We start from the raw sequence: 27762 nt of genomic DNA on the forward strand, positions 1-27762 counted from the left end.
CTTTAGAATGGGCTGAAAAAACAAAGGGTTTCCTACTAAGATTTCATTCTTCCTAATCAAGTAAACTTTAGAAATGTGCATTAAAATGAATAGTTCACAGTATATCCTAAGTACTTCAGAAAGCAGTAGAGAAACATGGTTCAACCAGGGGAAAAGTTGAAACTACAGCACCTTTGAAAATAATTTGAAGGTAGACAATAGCACCATGATTATTTCAGTCACTGGCCTTGTAACACTGAACCATTTGATGGTGAATAAATAATAGCACTGTGATTCATTCAGTCATAGCCTTCTAATACCAAATGAAAAGAAACTATTGGGAAAGTCAGTAGTAGAACATAAAGAAGTGACTGACATGGCAAGTGAAAATAATGTGTGCCACCCAAAGAATTAAAATGCTCCAATGTTATTCCTGGGTCACACCCACACAATACCATGTGCATGAGCACGCACGTGCACACACACACTAAACAGCAAGACTAAACAAACCTCTTTTCTGCTTCAAGTTTATCCATCCTTTTCCAGAGACGGTTAACTAGCGCTTCTTGTTCTTGTTCCAATGTATTTTCAAGGTCAATCTTCTCTCGTCTCAACTAAAGATGGGGGAAAAGGTTTTATTAAGAAAGGCAGGCCATGAAAACTTGTTAAAATATTTTGATTGAACAATAAGGATGACTAAACTTGGAGCAAACCAAAGATAGAGTTCATTTCCTGGCATAGAAACACTAAATGCATCTAGTTTTTTAACTTTAATAGAGAAAACCATGACAGGTTCATTGCTGGGTAGTAATGCTTAAGTGTCACCTAGTAGATGAATCACATTTCTTTTGTTAGCATTTATTAGAGGCACATGGGAACACTTCTCTAGGTCTTGGGGTAGGAGTTCTATTTATTAGTTGTATACAAGGACTATCCTAGATTTGTTCCTTAGTCCTATATGTAGTTCAGTCAGAAAGGTTACATTACCACTTACACCATTTAAATAAATAACTTTTAAGGTCTACAAACAGCTTTACAAACTGCTTACAGGACTATGTGTATATGTATAAATAATTATAAATGTGTACTCACACCACCAAATTCCCTATACTGATTACTCTGAGGAGAATTTAATTTGGAGGAGGGTATGTAGTTGGGGAGGGAATTTCTAATTGTATTCTATTCTTATGAAACAGAAGAAGCAAACAGACAGGTTCACAAATCGATACTGAGCAAGGTGAGATAAACAAACACTAAGGAAGGATAAGGTCAGACACTGGACACAAGATTATGGCTCTGGACCAAGGAGTCAGACATTTTTGTTTTTTCCTCATTGTTTTACTGGAGATCATGACAGCAAATGAAATAAAGCTCTATCTGAGAAGTAGGAAGAAAAAAAAGAGCCAGCAAAAAAGCTGTAGAAAAAACTTGCCATTTGGATAACATATTGCCCATAATTTCGGGTACATTTGCAAAGCAGTGGGCTATACATTAGAAAGGACTCCTTTAGTTACAGTCTCCTGCCTCTCTCAGAAAGGCAGAATGAAGCAGTGGTGATTTCAAACTTTGAGCCAGATATCTGGCTTCATGTTCCAGCACCATGAATTACTAGTTAGAAGAAGCTGGGAAAATGACCAGACAAATTCATCATTTGTTAAAATAAAGGATAAAAATATTGACTGGTTTATTGGGTCACTGTGAGTCATATGTGAGGTAACTCCTGAAATCATTACCAACTGGCTGGAACATAATTTTTCTGGCTATGACAATCGTCATCTCTGGTTATCTGTTCTACTTCTATGGGCACACCACAGAACATGAAGTTACAGGAGGCTTCGTTCCGGTCTATTTTGGTCATTGATGTATCACCAGTGTCTGACAAGTGAATAGGACAGCAATGAACACTGGAGGCTTACTGAACAAGTGAATAAACAGAAAAATAGAGACCTTCAAGATACTTGCATAGAGCCTGCATGGTAGAGTGTGACTCTGAAGCACAATTCAATGGCAAGAGGTGGAGAGGAGGCAGAGTTTTTTGTGCTATTATTACCTTGCAAATGTCCCCTCATATGTTAAACAGGCCCTACATCCAGCAGAAAGAAGAAACCCTGAATACTACACAGAACTCCTGTCAACTTGGTTGAGCTTGGAAGTACAACCCATATTCATTTCTTAGGGGAAAAAAATACCCGTAATCCAAGGCATTTACCCTTTATAAATTTACCAGGGTTTAGCTAAAAGCAAAAAAGCATTTCTGCAAGTAGTGTCTGTCAGGCAGGGAAAAAGTTCAAGAAGGTATTGTTTTGTATTATGATGTCTAATAAACACAAACCCAGTTACTTTTGTAGTGGTCATGCATATTACTAACTCTAAAAAGCAAAATTCAGAAAAGGCTGCTAAGTCAGTTCATGATGTAATTCTTTACTCCGATTCCAGAGCTCTACCTCTCATCACAGGGTAACAGAAAACCAAGAGCTTTTATGATATACTGCAAATCAAATTTAGAACTTCTTGACTGGATGAATCTAATGCATAAAAATACTTGTAAGCTTATCTGAATTCATAGCCTACTGGTATCTTCTTTGAAGAAAAGTTACAAGCAGCTGTTACAAGGATCCTGGCACCTTCACATTTCTTCTTCATATTGTATGTTCAAATTTAAAGAGAATGTTGCCTCTGTGGTCAAGATGGAAAAAAGGAATGTTTGTTCAAAATAGCTTCAGCACTGTGTTCAGGTATAGGCCCAGGAAAGGCTTTTGTGTAATTTCTTCTCTCACATTGGAAGGGGTGAGTCTAACCACCATTTCATCGCCACTATTATGGGAAATGTATCTTAAACTCTAAATATCTGACATAAAAAATAAATTCTGAGAAGCATCTCATTATAGCTATTTACTAATCTAGACACTTAGACATAATAAATGAAGGAAAAGATCATGAAATGAAGTTGATTAGCCTTTCAGGCTATGTCTGAAGGACATTAATAATCACTTCATTATGTAATATCATAGATGTTCAAGTATTCAGTGCCTGACTAGAGCAACATCAGAATCACATCTAGGACAATGAAAATACAATATGCAGGAAATGAATAAATTGGAATTAGAAAACGAACACAGTTTCATTTTCACTGGAAGGGTAGACATAACACAAAGTGCAACCCCATTCCATCTTGCTTTCCCACAACTCTGAGTTAATTTGTGCTCTATATACATTGGAAAGAAGTAACTAGTAGGATTCAGCAGGGATAATTAAAATGTAACCATGTGCAACTGGCAGGGAAATAGTGATATCCATGCACAGTGATTCTTGCTCCATGACAAACTTCTTATCAATTAAAGCAAAATAGTGAATAAAGTAAGTAAAAACTTAAGCACAGCCTATGTAGCCTCTTGGCTTCTGTTCAGGTGAGAGTAGAACCCTTCCCCCAGGCTAGAAGACATCTGATTCTTGCCTTCTGGTTAGATTTAAAACAAAAAAAATCTAAACACAGCCGGTCACCAGTGGCTCACATGTGTAATCCTAGCTATTCAGGAGGCAGAGATCTGAGGATGGTGGTTCAAAGCCGGCCCCAGGCATGAAAGTCTGTGAGACTCTTATCTCCAATTAAGTAGTAGAAAACTGGAAGTGTCACTGTGATTTGAAGTGGTAAAGTGCTAGCCTTGAGTAAAAAAGCCCAGGGACAGCACCATGGTCAGAGTTCAAGCCCTAGACTGACAATCAACAAACAAACAAAAAGCAAATCAAACAGCTAGTTTTTGTTATAGGTGAAGTAAGACAGGTGTTCACGGACCACAGAGCCCCTTAAGGTACTTTGATTAATCAAGCTGCAACTGTTGTCAGAATTAAGTACAAGTTTAGGACATCCCATTGCTCATGCCTCTCTATGTTACCTGATGTTGCCTAGCAACTGAGACTATCATCGCTGGATACCACTAACCCTGAGGCCTGTATAAGGCCCTGGGACAGTTAGATGGCTATCCTCTCTGGAGACTCACTACAAAGATAAGCTCACACTCTCAACATTGTCCTGCAGCTGCAGTCACAACTCTTGCTCTCTCCATACCCTGTGATGAAGAGGAGGGACTCAATTTCACATCTTCACTGGCTATTTCTCTGTTCCATCTCTACTGTCAACAGAACCTATAACTACTTTTCAGTGCCTGCCTCCTCTCCCATTTCTGTCTCCAGACACGTTTCTGCTTCCCTTCAACAAGGCTGCCGAACTGCATATATGTATTTTTCTACATCAATCTCAATACAGCTTCATCTTCTCTGCTGGCTGGCTGCCTGCTTCCCTCACCACAGTACTCTGCCCAGTGCTTCCTTCATCACTGCCACAGACCCACTGGTATCCCTGTCCTAGGACCAGGCACCTTGACACAAAGCATTATCTGTCATCTTTCCTAGGACTTTATGACACACAGCAGGCATGTTATTAAGGAATATATGCCACACCATTCCATCAACTACAGCATGGATGGGGGTAAGACAGAAGGCCAAAGAGGCTAGGTCACTAATGACATAAGAGCACAAATAGAATCATAAACTAAAGAGATGGACAGCCAGATCAAAGAAGGAAGGGAAACACTTGAGGCTTAAATAATGTGCAGGCTCATTTTCCCAGAAAATGAGGACAAAGTACAGCAGGAAACAGATGACAGCTCACATTATTAATGGTAGTAGTTACAACTTTTGGAGAACTTACTATATTTGGGTTGCCAGAATTACAATGGTCAGGTCAGCATGGTCCCTGCTTCTACCTTACAGCGAACTTACCAGGAAGGAACAACTGAACAATATGGAAATATTGCACGGATCCCTCTGTGACCAGAGGAGTGACAAGAGAAAGGTTAAGTGTGTGTGTTTGTGTGTGTGTGCGCGCGCCCTAGGCAAGGGAGACAAACAGGTCCATGAAGATCTGGAAGCCACAAAACATCTGGCACACCACAGCACATTTCTCAAACTGCAGGCCACACCCACTACTGAATTGTGAAATTGTTTTAGTCTTCTGTGACCTACATTTTTCTAAAAACAAAACAGGACTGAAGAGAATATCAGTAGAAAGCACTGCTTTTTAAAACAAAATAAATATATGTATATATATATACTTTTTATTAAGTATCTTTTTAAAAAATCTTTAAAATTTGATAAAATATTTAGGGCAGTCATACAAGCATAATAATCAGTATATGAGATTACCATGGGCATTTATTTCTTTGTGTGAAGTTCACTTTCAACAATATTGCTTCATGAGGTCAACCTATAGCACAAATCTTATAGACAGAACTTTTTACATTTTTACTAGCATATGATAAAAAGGGCAGAATGTAGAAAGGAGTTCATTGTGATATTCCATTGATGTATACAATGTATCCAAATCAAATTCACTCTATCATTCCCCTTCATTTCCCATCCCCCTTCTTAAAATAACTTCAACAGGCTTAATTGTTGTATTTTCTTGTTTGTTTGTTTGTTTGTTTTTTGGCCAGTCCTGGGCCTTGGACTCAGGGCCTGAGCACTGTCCCTGGCTTCTTCCCGCTCAAGGCTAGCACTCTGCCACTTGAGCCACATCGCCGCTTCTGGCCGTTTTCTGTATATGTGGTGCTGGGGAATCGAACCTAGGGCCTCGTGTATCCGAGGCAGGCACTCTTGCCACTAGGCTATATCCCCAGCCCCTAATTGTTGTATTTTCATACATGTGTATAAAGTACTTTTAGCCACATTCACCCCTCTCCTAATACCCTTTGTCTGTTGCTGGCACCCACCCATAAATAGAGTTTGTTTTTTGTTTTTAATATCCATCTTTAAGGACTAGATTAACACATATCAGAGAGAAAACAAAGTTGTCTTTCTCAGTCTGACTTATTTCTTATTATGGGGGAGCTTTAGTTCCATCTATTTTCTTGAAAACATACTCTCATTCTTTAGGGCTGAATAATACTTCGTTGTGTACATATGCCATTTTTTCTTTATCCCTTCATGAATGGGTACCTAAGCCAAGTCTGTATTTTAGCTAGTGTGAACAGGGCTGCAATAAACATGGATGCACAGGTGTTTTGATGGTATATTGACTTACATTCTTCGGATATATACCCAGGAGTGGAGTGACAGGACTATATAGTAGTTTTAGGTATTTTTCTTTTTTTGAAAGACCTTCCATAAGAGAGGGAACATTTCCATAGTGACTGCACTAATTCCCACCAGGGTATAGGGGTGCCTACTCTCCCCACATCATCACCAGATTTGGTGTTTTCTTGATGATGGCTATTTTGACTGGTTGAAATGAAACTCAATGATGTTCTGGTATGTACTTCCTTTATGGCTAAGGATATTGAACATTTCTTCATATATTAATTAGTCATTGGTTCTTTCTAAAACTGTTCAGTTCATCTGCCCATTTATGAAATAAATTTATGCTTTTGGTGAGATATGACCCCAGGTAAATTTTCTGAAGATTACAGGAGCTAACAAGTCTTTGTTATTACAAATGAATGGAAATGAAATGGAATTACCAGACCAATCCTGAATCCTACTTTTACATGTGAGCTTTAATGCTCTGGAAAAGGAGAGACAACTTAGATAAAAGAATACACACACACACCCAAAAAAGAAAACAACCAAAAATTGTATAAATGACCGAGAAAGCAACACTGGGCCAAATACAGGAAGGAAGGCAGGCACCTGGCACATGGCAGGCAACTCTGTTAAGTGTTAGCTGAACCACATGGCACCACTAATTCTACTATACTACCTTCCCACTATATTATTAAGTGTAATGATTAAGTGTCTATTATGTTTGTTTTATGGCCATTGTTTTCTTCTTTACTCAGTCCACTTCATTATTACAAAATTCCAAAAGCTGGATAGTAATAGAGAAGTTTACTTAGCTCACAGTTTTTTGGAGGCTGAATGTCCAGAATTGAGTTCAAGTCTGATTATGTTGCAGCACAGAGAAAAAAGTATTAATGGTGGGAATATGTAAGAGGGAGAGAAGAGAGCCCATGGCCAGGCAGGAAACCAGAAAAACTGGGGGTTCCAGTTCACTTTATTTTGTAGTAACTTAAATCCCTCAAGAACTCACTCCCTGATACTTCCAAGGTCAATGTCTGCCAATTACTTCACAGCACACGCCTCATCATAAAGGTTCTTTTACCTCCCAACATCTCCAAATGAAGGACAAGTCAATGCCTTCAGCACATGAACCACTGGGAAAGAAACTACATCCAAACAATAGCATTTCCCATATGATAATTTGCAGAATCTGGAGCACTTAACCTCACTTAATAAACAAGCTAATGGTTGTCTTTTAATAGTGGACATGTGATTAAAAATATTTCTAGGTGGCAGAAAATATTTGGATCAAGAATTCCTGACACAAAAAGAAAAATTCCAAGTTCTAACTGTTTTCACTACTGCCTGAGAAAATGTGGATACCAAATACAGTGACTACATGTTTGAAGAAAAATCTTCCAGGATGGGTCCACAAGCAATGACCAACCATTGGTTCATAATGTCCCTCACAGCATGGCAATATGTTGACTAGATTAATCCAGTTTATTGGATTAATATTGTGAGTTGCAAGACCTCATAATTTTATAATATTCTCAAAGATGCTTTCTTACATCTTATTAACTGACTTTTGGCAGTGAACATTTAGAATACTAAGTAAATCTCCCAAAGCTAAGTAAAATAAATAAGATACTTAAGCAGGCTATCTGAACAGAGAAGAAATAGAGTTCCCACAAATATAAAAGATGGTGTTGCCTCTGTTTCACAAAGGCCAGTTCTCCAGAGTCCAGAAACAGAAAATCAGGCTGAGAACAATGGCCTGAGTCTTCCAGTCACTGCCAGCATTGACTTGAAAAAGCTTTTATTCCCTCCCTGGGTTGCCATGTCCGAGAAAGCAGCATGAAGGGGTGGGTCCATGCACAGTCCAAACCTGTCTAGTACTCAGAAGCAAAACTCACATCAAGGATCCTCCTCTATAATAACCTCTGGAGGAAGAAGATATAATAAGAAAATGTCCCGAAGAAGAAACTAATGTCCATATTCCAGGACTTCATCATGATTTTCCCCCTGTCTCAGGTCCCCACTAGGGTTAGAGGCCAAAGTGAATCTTCTCAACACTGTGGCCATGCACCAATAGAAACGCTCAGCGCCAAGATCCTTTACTGAGAAGCTGTTAACTTTTCCTATTTGAAGGCTGCTAAGTTCTGAGTCTAGGAGAATAATAATGCTATTGACTTCATCAAGTGTCTACATCCAAAGCCTAACTTTCAGTGAGATAAACATACAAGAAGGGCACTCTGGAACGAGCTTAACTGAGACCTACAGAGGAAGGAACCCAAGACTGTCTCTGAAGGCCAATTCATAGCCAAGAAAAATTTCTGGCAAAAGGTCTTGCCACAAAGGATAAAAAGACAAACCACTGCATAGCGATACTTATAAAACCAATTGGTGTAAACCAACTGTACAACTCATGTTGAGGGGAGGGAAGTGGGGAAGGGGGAGACTGTACGAAAATGAGGGAGGAGGTAACAAGTTGAATAAGAAATGTACTTGCCTTACATATGAAACTATAACCCCTCTGTATTTCACTTTGACAATAAAGAAAAAAAGTTACTACATATTGCTTGAGATACTTTCCTTATGTTGACAAGACAAAATAAAAATATACTGAAAAATGTTTAAAAAGGTCCTGTCATATTCCTTCTGTAGGTTCAACCCACTAAGTACAAAATGTGAATTATTTTAAAATACTTTTGTACAATCACAAAGTTATCATGTGATCCAGCAATTTCACTAAGTAGAAGGCCAAGAAATATGAAAAGACTTATGTTCTCAAACTGTACACAAATGTTCACAGCAATAATATTCATAAAAACAATGTAGTAGAAACAACCTAAATGTTTACCAGATGACGAGTAGATTAAAAAAAATGTGGTGTATGGTAGGAAATTATTTGGCTAGAAAAAAGGATATGCAAATGCATACTGCAATATGGATGAAAACATGACACTACGTGAAAGAAGGCCACATGTTATGTGATCCTACTTAGATAAAATGTCCAGAGTAGGCACAGAAGGTAAAGTGGAACTTTCTCAAGGGAACAGGGGACACAGGTAGAGAGCACAGAGTTCCTTTTTGAGATCATGGGAATATTCTAACATTGATTGTGGTGACAGTTACACAAGTCTGTGAATATACTAAAATAAAATGAACTTATATTTTAAACAGCTGATACTTAAACTGTCCTAAGAAAGATCAGGGCACATGTGTGAGAATGTGAGCCACACAGAGTAATTGCCTTCACAAAGTTTATAGCTAAAAAGTTTGTACTTAGAAGAACAAAGGCACAAGCTACATCTAAGTCATTGTAATGCAACTTATTACATGCCTTTGCTCTTTTGGCAAGAATACGTAGTGCAGAGCATACTTACAAATGTGTTATGTAATATAGTACAGACCTTGACATAGTATATAAACTTGATAATCTCAAGACATAACCAAGGAGGCGGTCAGATTATAGCTATGGGGACTCTGATTTATTTCTATTTCTAAAGCAAAATACCCAAACACTTCTGATCACTGATTAAAATTAAAACACAGAGCGAGATTCCCAAATCATCCAGGATGTAGTCAAAACAAAAGGAGGGGGTGTAAATTCTATGACAATGTGAAATTTCTGTGTGAATTAAAATATGGGCTTTATATGGTGAATCTGAGGGTTAAAGTCTTGCACAAAGCTTTGCAATGCACACGTTCCATTACAGAAGTCCTCTTTATTACCAAGATCTGAAATAATCTTGAAAGACCAGCAAGTCATTAACTAGATATAAAGAATGCATGCCTTGACCTTCACTAAAGGGGTTCCTTTAATAAAGTCTGCAGGGAGACAGGGAGGCAGCTGATCTCCCTTCCTCTCTTCCCTCATAGATGGTCCATAAGATCAGGCCACCCTTCTCTCTCTGACACTAGCTCACTACTTCCACCTTGTGGCCACAGTGAAAGCCTGGGGGTCAAGGCCTCAGCCTCCAGGCACAACTGGAGCCTATAAGACAAAAGCTGCTATTCCCTTTCAATTTCCTAGTTCCAATACCAGTATACACAGTTTCCAATATACTCAGATAAAATTACAGAGATAGTGTAGGTACAACCACAGGAAAGTGATATAAGAACATCATCAATAATAGAAGCTACAGATACACATGGGATGTTGAAAGTAGTTACAACTGTGATATAACAATTGTTTCCATAACATGGAGTTCATTTCACTTAGCATCATCTTAGGTGTTCATAGGGTATAGCTATTGGGCCTTGTGATGCTCTGCTATGACTTGCCTAAACCTGTACTAATTATTCCCAATAAGGGAGACCATACAGTCCATGTTTCTTTGGGTCTGGCTCACTTCACTTAGTATAATTTTTTCCAAGTCCTTCCATTTCCTTACAAATGGGACAATGTCATTCTTTCTGATAGAGGTATAAAATTCCATTGTGTATATGTACCACATTTTCCTGATCCATTGAGAGACACAGGGTAAAAAAAGACAAACAACTACAAAAGCAATACTTGCAAAACTGTTTGGTGTAAGTGAACTGAACACCTCAGGGGGGGAAAGGGTAAGGGGGAGGGGGGAGGGGGGTATGAGGGACAAGGTAACAAACAGTACAAGAAATGTATCCAATGCCTAATGTATGAAACTGTAACCTCTCTGTACATCAGTTTGATAATAAAAATTTGAAAAAAAATTAAATTAAAAAAAAAAGACAAAAGCTGCTTAAACTTGACAACCTTTACATGGCATGACAGAATTCTCACTACACCAACTACTGTGAGAATTTTACTTGGCCACTTAATCTCAGAGAACCAATACCAACTCAAGTACCTGGGAGGGACTTGGACAAGAATCCTTAAAGCTTCAACTTAGACAGAACAGGAGCTATTATTATCTATTCTGGGAATTAAGCAGGTGAACATTACAACAACCTTTTTTAAGCGTGGCTTAAAAAGAGATTTGAAAGATGCAAATAGATTTGAAAGATGCAAAATGTTCACCAATAAAGCTGAATGGGAATGAGAAATTACTCTGGAGATTATGAAGATAGATGATAAACAGGTAGACAGATAGATCCCTGTAAGTATCATTACATATCTATCTAACCCTTGAAATCAACTATTTCCCCCTTTACAGGGAAGAGATGAAGCCTTTCTTAGAAACCCCAGTAATATTCCCCACTTTGAGTCCTTTGTTTGTATGATACAAAAATAAAAAACAAGTCCGTATTAGTTGAAAATAAACCCAATCTTCCCATCAAACCTTCGGTTCCCATTACGGTTTCACTCTCAAGTGAAAACTGCACTGATGGAGAGCAACTGATGAACTAACCAGATACATAACAATGACCCTGAATTTAAGATTAATCTACCAAAGGTGCATTAAAGACCAATAATCAATTAAGCTCTACAAGGCAAAGGTCAATTTATTGAATTTTGCATAGTAACCCAAATAGCTGTACCTTATAGATAGCCTCTTATAATTTACTTTACATAAAACAGTTCCAGGACACTAGAGTAGAAAAGGACATTAGAGGGCAGGAGGGCAGGGACACTAGGGACTGCAGTCTAACAAATCAAGTGGATGGAGAAATAATGGCTGCCCAGAGATCTCTGTGTGGCAGAGGAGTACAAGGACCAGCATGGACATCCTAGGTTAACTTCTGTGATCTATGAAAATGGGTCTATGCAAAACAATGAAGTGCTATTGCTACTTTCCACCTGTTGAATCCTCTAGTTTGCCATTTCCCATTTTAGTCTATTTTGCTCTGTTTACAAATGAGAACTTGGGGGGCTGGGGATATGGCCTAGTGGCAAGAGTGCCTGCCTCGGATACACGAGGCCCTAGGTTCGATTCCCCAGCACCACATATACAGAAAACGGTCAGAAGCGGCGCTGTGGCTCAAGTGGCAGAGTGCTAGCCTTGAGCGGGAAGAAGCCAGGGACGGTGCTCGGGCCCTGAGTCCAAGGCCCAGGACTGGCCAAAAAACAAAAACAAAAACAAAAACAAATGAGAACTTGGGCTCAGAAAAGCTAGTCAAGTCTGTGGTTTCCCCAGGGTGAGTTACCAAGTCTGTGGTGCCATATCAGTATCAACAAGGTTAGCTGGAGAAAGATGCTGTCCATATAAAATTGCTAATCACTCAGCCAGACACTGGTTGCTCATGCCTATAGTCCTGGTTACTCAGAAGGCTAAGATCTGAGGGTTTCAGTTTGAAGCCAGCATGGGCAGGAAAGTCTGTGAGACTCTCATCTCCAATAAAGTACTCAGACAAGGCTGGAAGTGGCACTGTGGGTCAAGTGGTAGAACGCTAGCCTTGAGCAGAAGCAGCCCTGGGACAGCACCCAGACCACGTTCAAGCCCCAGGATCAAAAAAAAGGACTGCTAATAACTCAAAGAAGAAAATCATTCACTGTGTATTTTGAAGGACCCTTGGAGCTTTTAGGTCTACACCACCCTTCGTCTCAGGAACTTTTCTAACAGAAAGTCTCCTGTGGTTAAAAATATTCTTCACCCTTTGTAAAGAGGAACCTGACACTTCCTGCTATAAATTAGTGTACCACATATCTCCGAAACTTTTTTTTTTTTGCCAGTCCTGGGCGTCGGACTCAGGGCCTGAGCACGGTCCCTGGCTTCCTTCTGCTCAAGGCTAGCACTCTTCCACTTGAGCCACAGTGCCACTTCTGGCCGTTCTCTATATATGTGGTACTGGGGAATCGAACCCAGGGCTTCATGTACACGAGGCAAGCTCTCTTGCCACTAGGCCATATTTGCAGCCCATCTCCTAAACTTAATTAAATGTGGTTAGAAAATACATGAAAGAAAGTACAATAGAGAATGAGCACAGTATGCAAACTTGTCAATGATTACTGGGGAAATGAAGCCTCCTCTGTGGGAAACAGGCTGAAACACCTTCGCCATCCATACTCCACAAAGCATCTTACAACTAGAAAGAACCAGCTATCAGGAGAAAAGGACATCCACGAAGAGCTCAAGATGCTTACCTGCTCTAATGTGAGTTGCTTCGAAATGGTATCATTCTCTAGTTTTTTAATCTTCTTCATCAGTTTGTTGACCTGAAATTCCTGCTCCTGTTCCAGGTGCTGCTCCAGTTCAGCTTTCTCATGCTGCAACTGGAAAGGGAGAACACAAAGATGGAAATGAAGAAACACATAAGCCATGCAGACACTGAGTCTCAAAGGAGAAGGCATGGGTTAGGAGTCCTCACCACAAAAGCGATATTACTTATCTACTTATACTACAAGTGAGTCCTGAGAACCCACTCCTGATAGATTCCTTGTAAACATAAGTCATAGAGCAAAACAAACAATATCAAACTGTAATTAAACACATATTTCAATTTTTAAAAGAAATGAGTGGTTGTTTCTCTAGGAAAGAATGAGGAGGCTATGCAAGGAGGTAGTTAAGGAAACTTATTTTTCAGCATAAATGCCCTGGCCGTTTTTGAGTTTTATACCATGAGAATACAAACTAAGACATTTTAAAAATAGAAATGTCACACTGTTTTTATTAAGTGAAGTTTATTCAGATTTGTGTTCTGCTTGCAGACAGAGAAATGTCACATCACAAAATATACTAAGTAAATTATTCAGAACTGCTGAATTATTTCCCATTGTGCAAGTAAGCACACTGTAGTAAAAAACAAAAAGTACCATTAATTTTCCTAGAATAATAAAATAGTACATCACACTTCGTACATCCTCTTTAAAACCATGGAGAAAAACTTGTGTAATTAAAATATAAAGCTATGATGTTCTCAGAAGCCAAACTTTAAAAAGACTTATTCCAACCTTCAAAACTAAAAGGATATAAAAGAAACCCAGGGGCCATGGGCCACCCACGGTTCTTATTAATAAACATGCATTATTTCAAATACTCTCAGCTGAGGGGCTTTATAGATCCATAGCAGGGATCAGCCTGGTATCTCAGAACCTAGAAGAAAGAGACAAAGTAAAAGCACGTAAGATTAGTGAAGTGCAAGGCACCAGCAGAAGCTGAGCTCTGAGAACTGTGTTCCAAGCCAGCCCAGGGAAGGAAAGTCTATGAGACTCTTAGGCCCACTTCACCACCAAAAAGCCAGAAGTAGAGCTGTGGCACAAATGGTAGAGCACTAGTCTTGAGTAAAAAAACAAACTAACTAACTAAGGGACAGGGCTTCAGTTCAAGCCCAGTACCCATGCAAAAACAAACAAACAGAACACAAAGTTTAACCATTTCTTTGGACACCAGGCTCTGTCTGGACATAGATAAAGAGGCACCATTACCTCCATTCTGTGTATGACCACAGAGGACTGGATCAAGGCAATACAGTCAGAAAGTGGTAACATTTGAGGACATACCAGGCTCTGAACCCTAGGCCAATTCTCACCCAGAGTACCCGAGCAAACCCAAGAGTAACTGTCTCCAGACAGTCACCAGTACCCAGCACACTCTTGGATTTGCAAGTGAAATGATTAAGCATAGGAGAAAAGAACCTGAGGGTTGGAGGGCAGTTGCTCCATCTCTGTTGCTGCATCTCTGCCTATACACTCCAAGAGGTACAAAGGACAATGGAGAAAAGTTGGCCTTCACCAGGCTCAGCCTCAAAATGGCCAAACCTGTAAGAGTTGATTCCATCCACTGCTCTGAAAAATACACTTGGATTTATAAAAAGGAAGCTTAAAATTTGATAGAGTGTTCTAGGAATGTTGAGTTCCCCTATGTCAGACACAAAGATCCCAATGGAACAAATAATCTTATGCTTATTAGGAAAGTTAATAAAAAACATAAGCAACTAACATTTTTATTCAACAAGCACTTGTTGGGTGTGTTCTGACTTATGTATTATGCCAGGGAAGGTAAAATGTACAGCTAAGGGACCACTCATGCCATAATATAGTCTATTAACACTAGGCACCTCTCCTAGGTTAAAGAAATAAATTTGAGTCTGAAAATCTTTAAACTATTTGCAAATATAGTAGCTGTGTTCTCCAACATGCTTTCAATTGCTGCCATTTCATCTGGCAGAATGCCTATGCTTTTCTGCCAGGTGAATTAAAACAAAGGACACAGCTCAACACTGAAACACACTTGCAGTGTTCACCACAGGATCAGAGTCTACCGGCTTACATGCAAACAAGTCATATTTAGACACATGGTCTAACCCTGTCAATATCTAATGAGGTATATTTCCTTTAAGACTGAAGACTGAGCAAAGCATACAGAAGTTTCCAATTTCGAAGGCTTTTTTCTTCTCATGATAAAGCTGTTACTAGCAGGACTCAAGAAAGGCCCTGTTACACTAGCTTATTTGAAAGATATCATGCTATCCCGAGTCCTGTCTGTCTGCTAAAGATGCAATTTCCATCATCCACAAGAGGTAACTAAGACACTCCGGCTGTCTGCTCAGTTCTCTGTCACCTCTCAGCTGACAAGAAAATTCAGAAGCAGGTTTGACGCTTCTGAACACTACTTTTCCAAAGAAATCACCAATTTAAAAAAAAGTAGAAAAATACAGAAATACCTCAAATCCTCAAAATGATTAAATGAAGGTTAAGATGAGCCAGAGAAGAGGCGGACATGGGGGTAGGGATCTGGAAGAATAATCATGGCGTTTATGTGCCCAAAGAAAAAAATGTAGAAATTCTTTTAAGTAAATACAATAGAGCATGCCAAATGAAAGAGAGAGAGACAGAGAGAGAGAGAGAGAGAGGAAGAAGAAGGAGAAGGAGGAGGAAGGAAGGAAGGGCGGGAGGGAGGGAGGGAGGGAGGGAGGGAGGGAGGGAGGAAGGCAGGCAGGCAGGCAGGCAAAATGCTCCAAGGCAAAATGCTCCAAGTTCTGCAACTATCTGAGTACCACATGATGGTCATAGTACAACAGCTTTCAGGCTATGTGGGCATAAGGTGTATATGACACTTTAATAAACTGAATTTCATGGACCTAAGTCTCATCTCCAAAATATCTTATTACCGAACAGGGCCAGGCTGGGAAAGGGGACCCAGTGCCAGCAAGTGGGGCCACAGACCTTCAGCCACCAGAGAAGCAACAGCCGAAAAGTCACGCCAGGAGTTCCATGAACCCCAGACGGAACTCAGACCAACAGAGACAGACGGCGGCGCGGGAACAAGCAACCAGGAACCAGGCGGCGCAGACGGGGAGTGCTGGGACCGCCACCACCAAACAACCGACCACCAAACGACCGATCACCACACCCCGGCACCCAGCCGCGAAAAGCCCACAGCAACGCAGAACACACACACAATCCAGGACCAGTAAGTTCCCCATTGCCCCCCCCCCACAAACGGGAGACCAGCCCTAGCAGAGACCCAAAACCTACAAAGAAGCTAGAGCTCCCTCCCTACCCCGAGGGAACAAAGGAGCTGCGCCAAGGCATCACCCCCAAACTCCCAGCAGAGGAGCAAAAACCTGGCCACACTGGCCCTGCCCCCTCCCCAGCAGGGGCCCTGGGTCTGGTAGGCATTGGAAGCCCCACCTGAGGCGCCTGGTCCTTGTGGTCTTTTTGAACAACAACCACAGACTCGCCGTACAATACCAGCCCAGCAGGGACATCTGGGTCCGATCACACGCCCCCCCTCACAGCGAAGGCGCAGAGTCTGTGGGCACCAACCCACGCCCGGACACTTGATCCTACCGGGGCCCACCCATACCGCCCCACACAGCAAACTCGCGAGAGGGCACAAGCACTCTCCAACAACTCAGGTCAACACGCCCCCAAAGAAAGCACTAGAGTGCACACCCACGTGCCTCCCAGAGGGCCAGCGTGGGCCAGCGTGCTAGTCCTCCAGCAGGAGGATCGTCTGCCCAACCCCCTGCAGGAGCACACAAGCAGGCAAGCTGCAACACCCGCCACACAGGTGGGCAGGGCCCCTCAATGGCAGCGCCTGATCTGATAGGCATGTACCACACAGGCGGGCAGGGCCCCCCAGCAGCAACGCCCACGGTAGGCGCACTCCGCACAGGGGGGCAAGCCGCCTCTCGGCGGCAATTCTCAATCTGAGAGGTGAGCTCCTCTGACCAAGGTACCCAGTGGAAAAAAGAACAGAAGAAGAGAAAAGCTTCCACACCACGCTGAATCAGCGACCAGCAAACCCCCACCAGGGGCACGCTAGGGTCAGCACAACACAGCGGCAGGACACTATCCCACAGAGAAAGAAACAGAACCTACCCACCCCCAAGTGCAGTGAGGGTGACCACCTTGGCAACAACCAAGACCGGCACACTCACCCACTGGGCAGTAAGGTTCAACAGCCAAACTCAAACCCAGAGCCAGGACACCAGGGCACAAGGCTCCCACTGACGGACTAGCGGGAACCAGCACAAAACCAAACCAGGGAAGACACACTCAGATCTCCAGATGCGCAAATCACAAAGAAATATAACAAATTTCATCAAAGGGCAAGCCAACTGGCCAGCTCCAAAAAGCAGCACGACTGAAGAGGAGATGGAGAATAAAAAAACAACTGAGGTTATGTTAGCAGAAATGATGGAAAGCCTCCAAAACGAAATCAGAAAACAATTACAGGAGTTCAGAGTGGAAGTCTCGAATAACATCCAGGAAGCCAAGAAAGAAATGGAAGCAAAAAAGGATACAGTGCAAACCTCTGTAAAAGAAGACCTTACCATCCTGAGAAGTGAAATGCATGAAAAAATAGATTTAAAATACAACTCTTTAAAGGAAGAAATTTCCATGATCAGGGCTGATCTGGCAACCATAAATAGCTCTCTGACATCCATAAACTCCAGACTTGAATCCGCAGCACAAAGAATTGACCATATGGAAGCCAGAATCTCTCTCTTGGATGACGATGCAGCCGATAAGAACCAGAAAATTACCACACTCCAAGAAACGGTAAAGCTCCAGGGCAGACTAATCCAGGAGCTAGTGGACAAAGACAAGAGATATAATCTGCGCATAATTGGAATAGAAGGAGCCGAATACCAGAGCAGAGGGCTTCAAAATATTATCAATAAAGTGATTGCAGAAAACTTCCCCAATCTCACAAGGGACCCCATCCAGGTAACCGAAGCCTATAGGACACCTGGCAGACCAGATCCTAAAAAAGCCACACCAAGGCACATAATATTCAAGACTTCAGATCTCAAGAATAAAGAGCAAATTTTGAATGCAGCCAAAGCGAAGAAAGAAATTTATTACAATGGGAAGAGGATCCGAATAACAGCAGATATCTCCACACAAACCTACCACATGCGAAGAGAATGGAAGAACACCATCCAGGTCCTACAGGCCAATAATTGCCAATCTAAAATAAAATATCCAGCGAAGCTGGAGTTCATATTCGAGGGGAAAACCAGATCTTTCCATAGCAAAGAGGAGCTAAAGGAGTATGTGAATAAAAAACCAGCCCTTCAGCGAATTCTAAGAGGGGACTCCCACCCAACAGAAATCGTACAGGACACACAGACAGAAACAGAAAGAAACTACAATAGCCAGAGCCCAACAGAAAGAACAGCTCACTAAAGACAAAACAGCCCAACAAGAAAATGGAAGGAGAAAAAACATTCTTATCCTTGATCTCTTTGAATATAAACGGTATAAACTCTCCAATAAAGAGGAGCAGACTGGCAGAACAGAATGGATCCACAAACAAAAAGTTGCCATCTGTTGTCTACAAGAGACCCACCTTACAGCAAGGGATAAAAACAGGCTCCGAATGAAAGGATGGAGCAAGATCTTCCAAGCAAATGCACCTACCAAAACGGCAGGAGTAGCCATCCTGATCCCAGACAAGCTGGACTTTTCATTAAAATCAACTCAAAAAGACAAAGAAGGTCACTACATTTTAATACAAGGAAAAATCCAGAATCAAGACAGCACGGTGATAAATGTATACTCACTGAACAAAAGAGGCCCTACATATGTCAAGCAAATTCTCACAGAATTACAGAACAAGATAGACCCAAACACAATCATAGTGGGTGACTTTAATACTCCACTCTCTCCAAGAGACAGATCCAACACCCAGAGGATTAGCAGGGGAGCTGAGGACCTAAGTAACACCATATCCCAAATGGATCTGACAGACCTATACAGAATCTTCCACCCTGCGGAGACCCAATACACCTTCTTCTCAGCAGCCCATGGATCATACTCCAAAATAGACCATGTCATAGCCCACACAAAGAACCTCAGCAAATACAAAAGTATTGACATCATCCTATGTATTATATCTGACCACAGTGGATTAAAGGTAACCCTCAATAACAACGGTTACCACAAAGGCTATACACATTCTTGGAGGCTAAACCCCACACTGTTATCCAACACTTGGGCCACAGACCAAATTAAAGATGAAATCAACGAATTCATAAGCCACAATGACAATGAAAATACATCACAAAGAAACCTATGGGACACAGCTAAGGCAGTACTGAGGGGCAAGATCATTGCCCTCAGCACTCACATTAAAAGAATGGAAGCAGAGCAGGTGAATAACCTCACGATGAAACTAAAACAACTGCAGAAGCAAGAAATGATCGAATATAAAATGACTAGGAGGAGAGAGATCACAAAGATTAAAGAAGAGATAAATCTGATTGAAAATAGAAAGACCATTCAACAAATAAATAAGACTAAAAGCTGGTTCTTTGATAAAATAAATAAAATTGACAGACCCCTCTCAAGACTTACAAAAAAAAGAAGAGAAGAGACTCATATACGTAAAATCAGGGACTCCACCAGAAAAATAACAAGTACACACCATATTCAAACAATCATAAGGAACTATTTCCAGGACGTCTACTCACTAAAAAACAATAATTTTACAGAAATGGATCAATTATTAGAGAAGTATAACCTGCCCAAACTGAACCAAGAAGAAATCAACTAAATAAACCAATAACTTACAGCGAGATACAGGGGGTAATCAAGAACCTCCCAACAAAGAAAAGCCCAGGCCCACATGGATTCACCAATGAATTCTATAAAACCTTTAGTGAGGAGCTAATACCAATACTCCTCAAACTCTTCGGTAAAATAGAAACAGAGGGAGAAATCCCAAACTCATTCTATGAAGCTAATATCATACTCATTCCCAAACCAGTCAAAGTCCGAACAAAAAAAGGGAACTACAGACCAATATCACTATTAGCTAACAGGATCCAGAAACTGATCAAGAAAATTATACATCATGACCAAGTAGGCTTCATCCCACAGTCACAAGGATGGTTCAACATCCGTAAACCAATCAATGTAATTCACCACATAAACAGAACTAAAATCAAGAATCACATTGCTATCTCAGTCGATGCCCAAAAAGCCTTTGACAAAATACAACATCCATACTTATTAAAAGCTCTGGAGAGAACAGGAATAGATGGAACATTTCTCAAAACAATAAAAGCCATATACAACAGACCAACTGCTAACATCATATTAAATGGAGAGAAACTTAAATCATTCCCCCTAAACTCAGGAACAAGACAAGGATGCCCACTCTCCCCACTTCTTTTTAACATAGTGCTGGAATCCCTAGCCATAGCAATAAGGTAAGAGGAGGACATCAAAGGGATCCACATCGGCAAGGAAGAAATCAAGCTATCCCTATTCGCAGATGACATGATCTTATATCTGAAGGACCCAAAAAACTCAGTTCCCAAACTCCTACACCTAATAAACCATTTTGGCAAATAGCAGGATACAAAATCAATCCACAAAAGTCAGCAGCTTTTCAAAAAAAAAAAAAGTACCTAGGGATCAACCTAACCAAGGACGTGATGGACCTATTTAATGAGAACTATAAAAATCTAATAAGGGAAATCAAAGAAGACACAAGGAGATGGAAAGACCTCCCATGCTCATGGGTAGGCAGAATCAATATAGTGAAAATGGCCATATTGCCCAAATAGTTATACAAATTCAATGCAATCCCTATCAAAATCCCAGTTACACTCTTCACTGAAATAGAGAAAGCAATCCATAAATTCATATGGAACAGCAAAAGACCTAGAACAGCCAAAGCAATTCTAGGCAAAAAAAGCAGTGCAGGAGGTATCACAATACCAGACTTCAAGCTCTACTATAGAGCCATCATAACAAAAACAGCCTGGTATTCGTATAAAAACAGATCGAAAGACCAATGGATTAGAATTCAAATAAAACCGCACTCTTACAGTCAGCTGATATTCGACAAAGGAGCTAAAGACATACAAGGGAATAAACATAGCCTCTTCAACTATTGGTGCTGGGAGAACTGGGCAGCCATATGCAGAAAACTCAAAGTAGATCCAAGCCTATCACCATGCACCAAGATCAACTCAAAATGGATCAAGGACCTCAATATCAGACCTCCTGAGTCCTCGAAACTACTGAAGGACAGAGTAGGAAAGACGCTAGAACTTATAGGCACAGGAAGGAACTTCCTGAATAGATTCGCAGGGGCACAACAAATAGGGGAGAGACTCAACAAATGGGACTACTACAAAATAAAAAGTTTCTGCACAGCTAAGGACATAGCCACCAAAACAGAAAGACAGCCAACGATATGGGAAAGGATATTTACCAGCACAGCAACAGACAAAGGCCTAATATCTGTCATCTACAGAGAACTCAAAAACCTAAGCCCCTCCAAGCCCAGTAAACCAATTAGGAAATGGGCAAAGGAGCTAAAGAGAGACTTCACAAGAGAAGATATAAAAATGGCAAAGAAACACATGAGGAAATGCTCAACATCCCTGGTAGTAAAGGAAATGCAAATAAAAACAACCCTGAGATACCACCTCACTCCAGTTACAATGGCCTATACTCTGAACTCAGGCAACAACAAATGCTGGAGGGGGTACGGGGAAAGAGGAACCCTTCTCCATTGTTGGTAGGAGTGCAAATTAGTACAACCACTTTGGAGAACAGTATGGAGGTTCCTCAAAAAGCTCAATACAGACCTACCCTATGACCCAGCCATTCCACTTCTAGGTATCTATCCTGAACAGCAGGTCCCAAGATATCAAAAAGACATTTGCACTTCCATGTTTATCGCTGCACAATTCACAATAGCCAAAATATGGAATCAACCCAGATGTCCCTCCACAGATGAATGGATCCAAAAAATATGGTACCTATACACAATGGAATACTACCTAGCGATTAGGAATGGTGAAATATTGTTATTCGCAGGGAAATGGTCAGAACTTGAACAAATAATGTTGAGCGAGACAAGCCTAGAACACAGAAAACAAAGGGGCATGATCTCCCTGATATATGACTGTTAAGGTGGGGTGATGGGGAGACAGCAGAGACCAGGTCTGTGAAACCAAAAACCTCTTGTCAAATGGTATTTCCCACAGGTTTGGGTCAGCAACCCTACATTATGTAACTAAAACCAAACAACTACTCAACATACAAAGGTCAAAAATTGACCTCTCAGTGGATAGCTCAAAAGCTTTGTATTACGTTCATATAAGACTACTGTTGACATACTGTCTATTGTAGACATTACATTTAAAGACCTAGGCAAATTTTCTTTGGCGTAGGCCACGTGGCTACTGTATATGTTCTTGGTACATTGTGTATTGTATATATGTCTACCTGACCTGGGGAAGGGAAAGAAAAACACGGTGTAAGATAGCAGAAGAAATGTACTAACTGCCCTACTATGTAATTGTACCCCTTTTGCATAACACCTTGTCAAAAAATTTGTTTAATAAATAAATAAATTAAAAAAATAAAAAATAAAAAATAAAAATAATCTTATTAGGCTTATGCAAATATTCTCAAATCCAGGGAGGAAAAACTTGGAACTGAAGATGCTTTTGATCTCAAGCGCTGTTCCATGTAAATCCAAGCCATCTGGCCCCCAAAGTGCTTTAACCAACACCCTGAATCCACTTGCTTATTTTGAAGATGTAGCTTAAGAAACTCAAATCGGATAACTTTCCAATGAAAGTGGTCCAGTCAAGCCACAAAAACTATCAAAAGTAAATTCCACTTTCTTCTCTGTTGCTCATTTGCAGTGTGGCTTGATTTTAAATTTCTAGGGAAAGGTCTTAAGCTGCCTTGTAAGAACTGTTAAATCTTCCAATAAGGTCAAAAATTCTAAACAAAATTTCAAACGAAGAAGCAAATAACTAAGAAAATTCTATCAATATACTTGAACTAAATATGTTTGCCATATATATTTATAAAGAATGCGTAAACAAAGTTTTTCAAAATCAAGAGTTTTTATATAATACTTTTTTTTCCCAATTTTTATTATCAAACTGATGTACAGAAAGTTTACAGTTTCATACGTTAGGCACTGGATACATTTCTTGTACAGTTTATTTTTATAAAAGCAATCTCAAAGATTTTAAACCCTTATTTATGTCATATATTGTTAACATTAACAACAACAAAAATCCCGTGCAACTTGAATGACATGTAACAGATATCTTCCTAGTATTAGGGGCACATAAAGAAAGGTTTGATCCTTAGATTTTAGTATGAAAAAAAAAGTAATATAACTAAAGAAGCCACAAGCAAAGATAAAACTGTGAAACAGAACTATTTTAGGGGGCTGGGGATATGGCCTAGTGGCAGAGTGTTTGTCTCGTATACACGAGGCCCTGAGTTCAATTCTCCAGCACCACATATGCAGAAAATAGCCAGAAGAGGCACTGTGGCTCAAGTGGCAGAGTTATAGCCTTGAGCAAAAAAAGAAGCCAGGGAACAGTGCTCAGGCCTTGAGTCCAAGCCCCAGGACTGGCAAACAACAACAACAACAACTATTTTAGAATTCTAGATACTATAAGCATTTTCTTATTCACTGATGGCATAGAGCAAAATACCTATCTCCCTAAAGAATGCAAGTGTGGCGTTCATTTTATCTTAAACAAGTGAATCTGACATAAAAAAAATCAGTCTATTATAAATAATGGTCATGACAATTTATAAAGGCTTTCTGGGACCTCCTCACTGAGCCAGGTCTCTTATATAAGAGATTTAAGAAATATGGACCAAATGACATTTCATTCTCAGCAAAATTCTCTCCGGCAGGTAGCGGTGTTGAAATCACTCACATGGGAGAATCGCTGCCAACAGCCACTGCAGGTGCACATGTAGACCTGGCTGGTGAGCCGGCCCTCCCATCCAACACACAGGGAAGTTTGCCAAGTATACATGCCGCGGGTCGGGGCTTGTCAAGCCAGTCCTAATGAAGTGAGGTAAGCCACCTGACTGCCAGGCCCAGGACCAAGCTTTCTTAAAACAACTTGACAACGTACCCAAGATGCCTCCACTTTGGCACTATCCAGTCGATGCCAGTGTCCCATGTCCAACATTCTTGGTTAACCGACGACTACTAAGAACAGGGCCTGCCTGCATGGCACCATGTAAAAGCCTGCATAATAAATGCATTAAGTCACTGGCTCACCAAAAACAATGATTGGGTTATTAATATAAGTGAAAAGGTATGTCACAAAATATCAAGCAACTCTCAAGAACCAACTTTTTGACTGTTCTACTGGGCAGTAACTCAGATTCCCACCTAAATGTCTGAATCACCACAGATTTGAGCCCACTCTAATTCCCACTTCCTGCTGTGACTGGTACTGTTATTCTTGCTCAACACCTTCCATCTCTTCAGTTATCAATTACATGAAGTCAGCCTCCATAACAACTGTCAAACACCCTCTCCTTCCTGTGCTTCTGGCCCAGTCTAGTTGAGGCCTTTTATTCCTCTTCATAAAGAATACAAGTGGATCCCCAGCTCTGCCACAGGTCATCCCAGCAGAAAAACCCTAGTACTACAAAGCCCTACTCAAAGCCTCAAAGTGCCTCACTACTACATACAGACTAGATCCAAAGTCATTGGAATAGCATTTAAGTCCCTATGCCAAGCTTTCTTCCGGTGGTCCAAGTAGACAGTCCAAGGTTTGCAAACATAAATGACTTTAGGCACCAAGCCAGCAAAAAATGCACAATGTCTAGGCAGAGAGTAGTTGAAACTGCCCTGGAAGACAAAGCTCATTCCTTTTTCCAGAGACACACTGCTAAAAAAAATAAAAGTCATGATCATTCTGGCAAAATACTTATGGTTAGGGGTCTTTAATTGTGACAATGCCTGCTAGTCACAGGAGCCCACTCTTAAAGAAATGGTAGTTCAATCCCCATACCTGCTCATGCTATGCCACAGCCTACAGGACCTGGTTCCCTCCTCTCAAGATACTGCTAGATGGCTCAAAAGCCTTCCACCAGTGCCTTCCCACATGCCCTGAGCTTAAGGCACACTCCTCCTCAAGCTGAGACAAGCATTGTTTTTCACATGAATTTTAATGTCTATTCCATGGCATTTTTCCTATCTTCTTCATCAGTTACTTCTAAATGCAGCGTGTCACGTGTCTTGAGCACTTTGTATACATCAACTGACTTAGTCATAACTCTACAGCAGATACTATTATCACGTGCATTAGATATGGAAGGAAGCCACACATTTGAGAGGTTAGGTAACGAGCCCAAAGCCTCACAGGCAAAGGGTAAGTTAGTCCAGGGTTATTACTGTGGTCTCTAGCTTCAAAGCCTTTCTCCATATCTTTGGTGTCTGCTGCCACCCTCAGAAAACACCCGAGTGTACTCACAATTACTCGTTCACGACAGCAAGCTCTAGGAAGAGCTAAGACCAGGATAGACTGTTCTATTTCAGTGTCTTTTATAGCATTGTTAATGCAAATACTGACTAGATAAATGATGTCATGATGCATGTCACATAGACTGTTCGTCCTAGATGAAACCTCAGGCTGAGCAAAATAACTAAGTAGAAGGACATCACTGAAGAAGCTGACAAGTCTGTAACGAATGAATATGAGCATTAGGATGAAGAAGTTAAATTATACAGACTTAATAAAGTGTTAAAGAGGTTGCAAAATGGAGCGTACACTACAAATCCTCTCAAGTAACTATCGCCCAAATTATGAAATACAACATACCAGCTCCTCAAAGTCTCATCCTGAATACAGTCCATTCAGACCCCAAAAGACAAACCAACATCCTGAATCTTTTCTCCTAATTTTTCTACTGACTTTATATTTATTTACAAATAGTTTTGCTTGGCTTTGTTTCTTTTTTAATCTAGCTTTTTTTAAGTGAAACTGTGACTTGTATTTTTACTCCTTTATGACTTTCAATTGAATGAGTATGCCACAAATTATCTTCTCCAATTGATGACAGGCACTGGACCATTTCTAATTTTGGATTTCACGATCAAGGGGATAGAGAACCTCTACACATCTGGTGTACATATGCACAAAGTATGATATACACTCCAGAGAGGAAATGCTGGGTCATAAAGAATGAATATTTCTAACTTAATTAGGTAATGAATGCAACTCATTTTCAGAGTAGTTGCAACAATTTTCATGCTTTACCAGCAGTGCATTTGAATTTGTTAGTATTCTGTTGGATTAAATCACCTTTCCTGATTACTATAATCAAGTTATACACCTTCTTGCTTCTTTTTTAGCCATTTGGTCATCCGCTTAAGGGAAGCAGTCTGTTCATGACTTCTACTTTGTTTTGCCTCTGACTTGTCCATTTTTCTGACTGATTTATAGTACTATGGTGGTTTACATGTGTTGGAAAGACCATCTCTTACTCTGTGGCTTATATTTGCATCCTCTTTACATAATTTCCTATGGTATGACATGGGCCTTCTTCTCTAGACACATCCCATGGGTTGACAGCATTGATTTCCATAGCAATAAATAAGTTCTAGTGACAACTATCTTTTTATCCATCTGTTTTTTCCATTTGACATCTAGACACATCAACTCATCTTTTGACCTTCCTACTAAAGCCTACTCAACTTAGGGCTTTTTAACACCTTAAAGGGAGTAAACTACTCTTTCCAGTCATTGAAGCCTAAACCTCTAAGTCTCTTCCACTTCTCTCCTCACATTCACTCTTAATTGATGGACAAATCTTATAGGCAACTTCTTTCCAATACACCCAGAATCTCATGGTCCCCATCTTCTCTGCTGCCATCCTGAAACAGTCCTCTCCACCTTTTGGCAGGGATTGCAAATTAGTCATTCCTATGTGTCCTTGTTGCCATGTTGCCCCTACTGCACCCAAATCTCTTCATAACTGATAACCAAAGCAATCATGCTAAGAGCCACGCAGGCTATTTCACTGCTCACTATCCTTCCACAGCAGTGAAAACCAAAGTCCTCAAACCTCTTCCCAGGACCTCACTCCAACCACCCTGACTTCACCATTGTTCCTCCTACATGACAGTCACAACTCCACACAGGGCCTCTCTTGTTGCCTCTGACAAAAATAGTCCTCCTTTAGAAATCCACAAGGCCAGCTTCCTCTTTTAAAGATTCTGCTCTAATACTGCCATTGTAACAGAAATTATTTAAAATTTCATTGCTCCTGCACCTTTAACAGTTAATCTATACTTCTATGCAGTGCTTACTAACTTTTCTTAGTTTTGGGATGCTACCTTTTCATTTTCATACTTAAATGCCGTTGCTGGTATACAGCAATACTGTGTGTGTGTGTATATGTGTGTGTGTGTGTGTGTGTGAAAACACTCTTGATTATAATGATTTGTTGGTAGATTGTAGACATTTTCCACCTACATAATCACAAACAAGTGACAATCATAATTCTCCTTTCAATCATTGTATCATTTACCATTTGCTTGCCTTTTTGTATTGCCTTGGAATCTGTAACAAAAATCAATATAGTAGTGTAGCAGGCATCCTGCC

The 27762-nt window shown here is 40.5% G+C and overlaps 1 protein-coding gene across 1 annotated transcript in view; it reads right to left on the minus strand.

Moving 5' to 3' along the window:
- The window catches only part of Ccdc6 (coiled-coil domain containing 6), a 108060-nt gene that overhangs the window by 16721 nt on the left and 63577 nt on the right, over positions 1–27762 (minus strand). Inside the window, exons 3-4 of the mRNA XM_048338826.1 lie at positions 13046–13174; positions 490–593 (exon numbers count right to left, since the gene is read on the minus strand). Coding sequence (XP_048194783.1) covers positions 490–593; positions 13046–13174 — 233 coding nt within the window. The remainder of the gene's footprint in view (positions 1–489; positions 594–13045; positions 13175–27762) is intronic.

This window comes from Perognathus longimembris, chromosome 2, assembly GCF_023159225.1.
Source record: "Perognathus longimembris pacificus isolate PPM17 chromosome 2, ASM2315922v1, whole genome shotgun sequence".
Taxonomy (NCBI): Eukaryota; Metazoa; Chordata; class Mammalia; order Rodentia; family Heteromyidae; genus Perognathus; species Perognathus longimembris.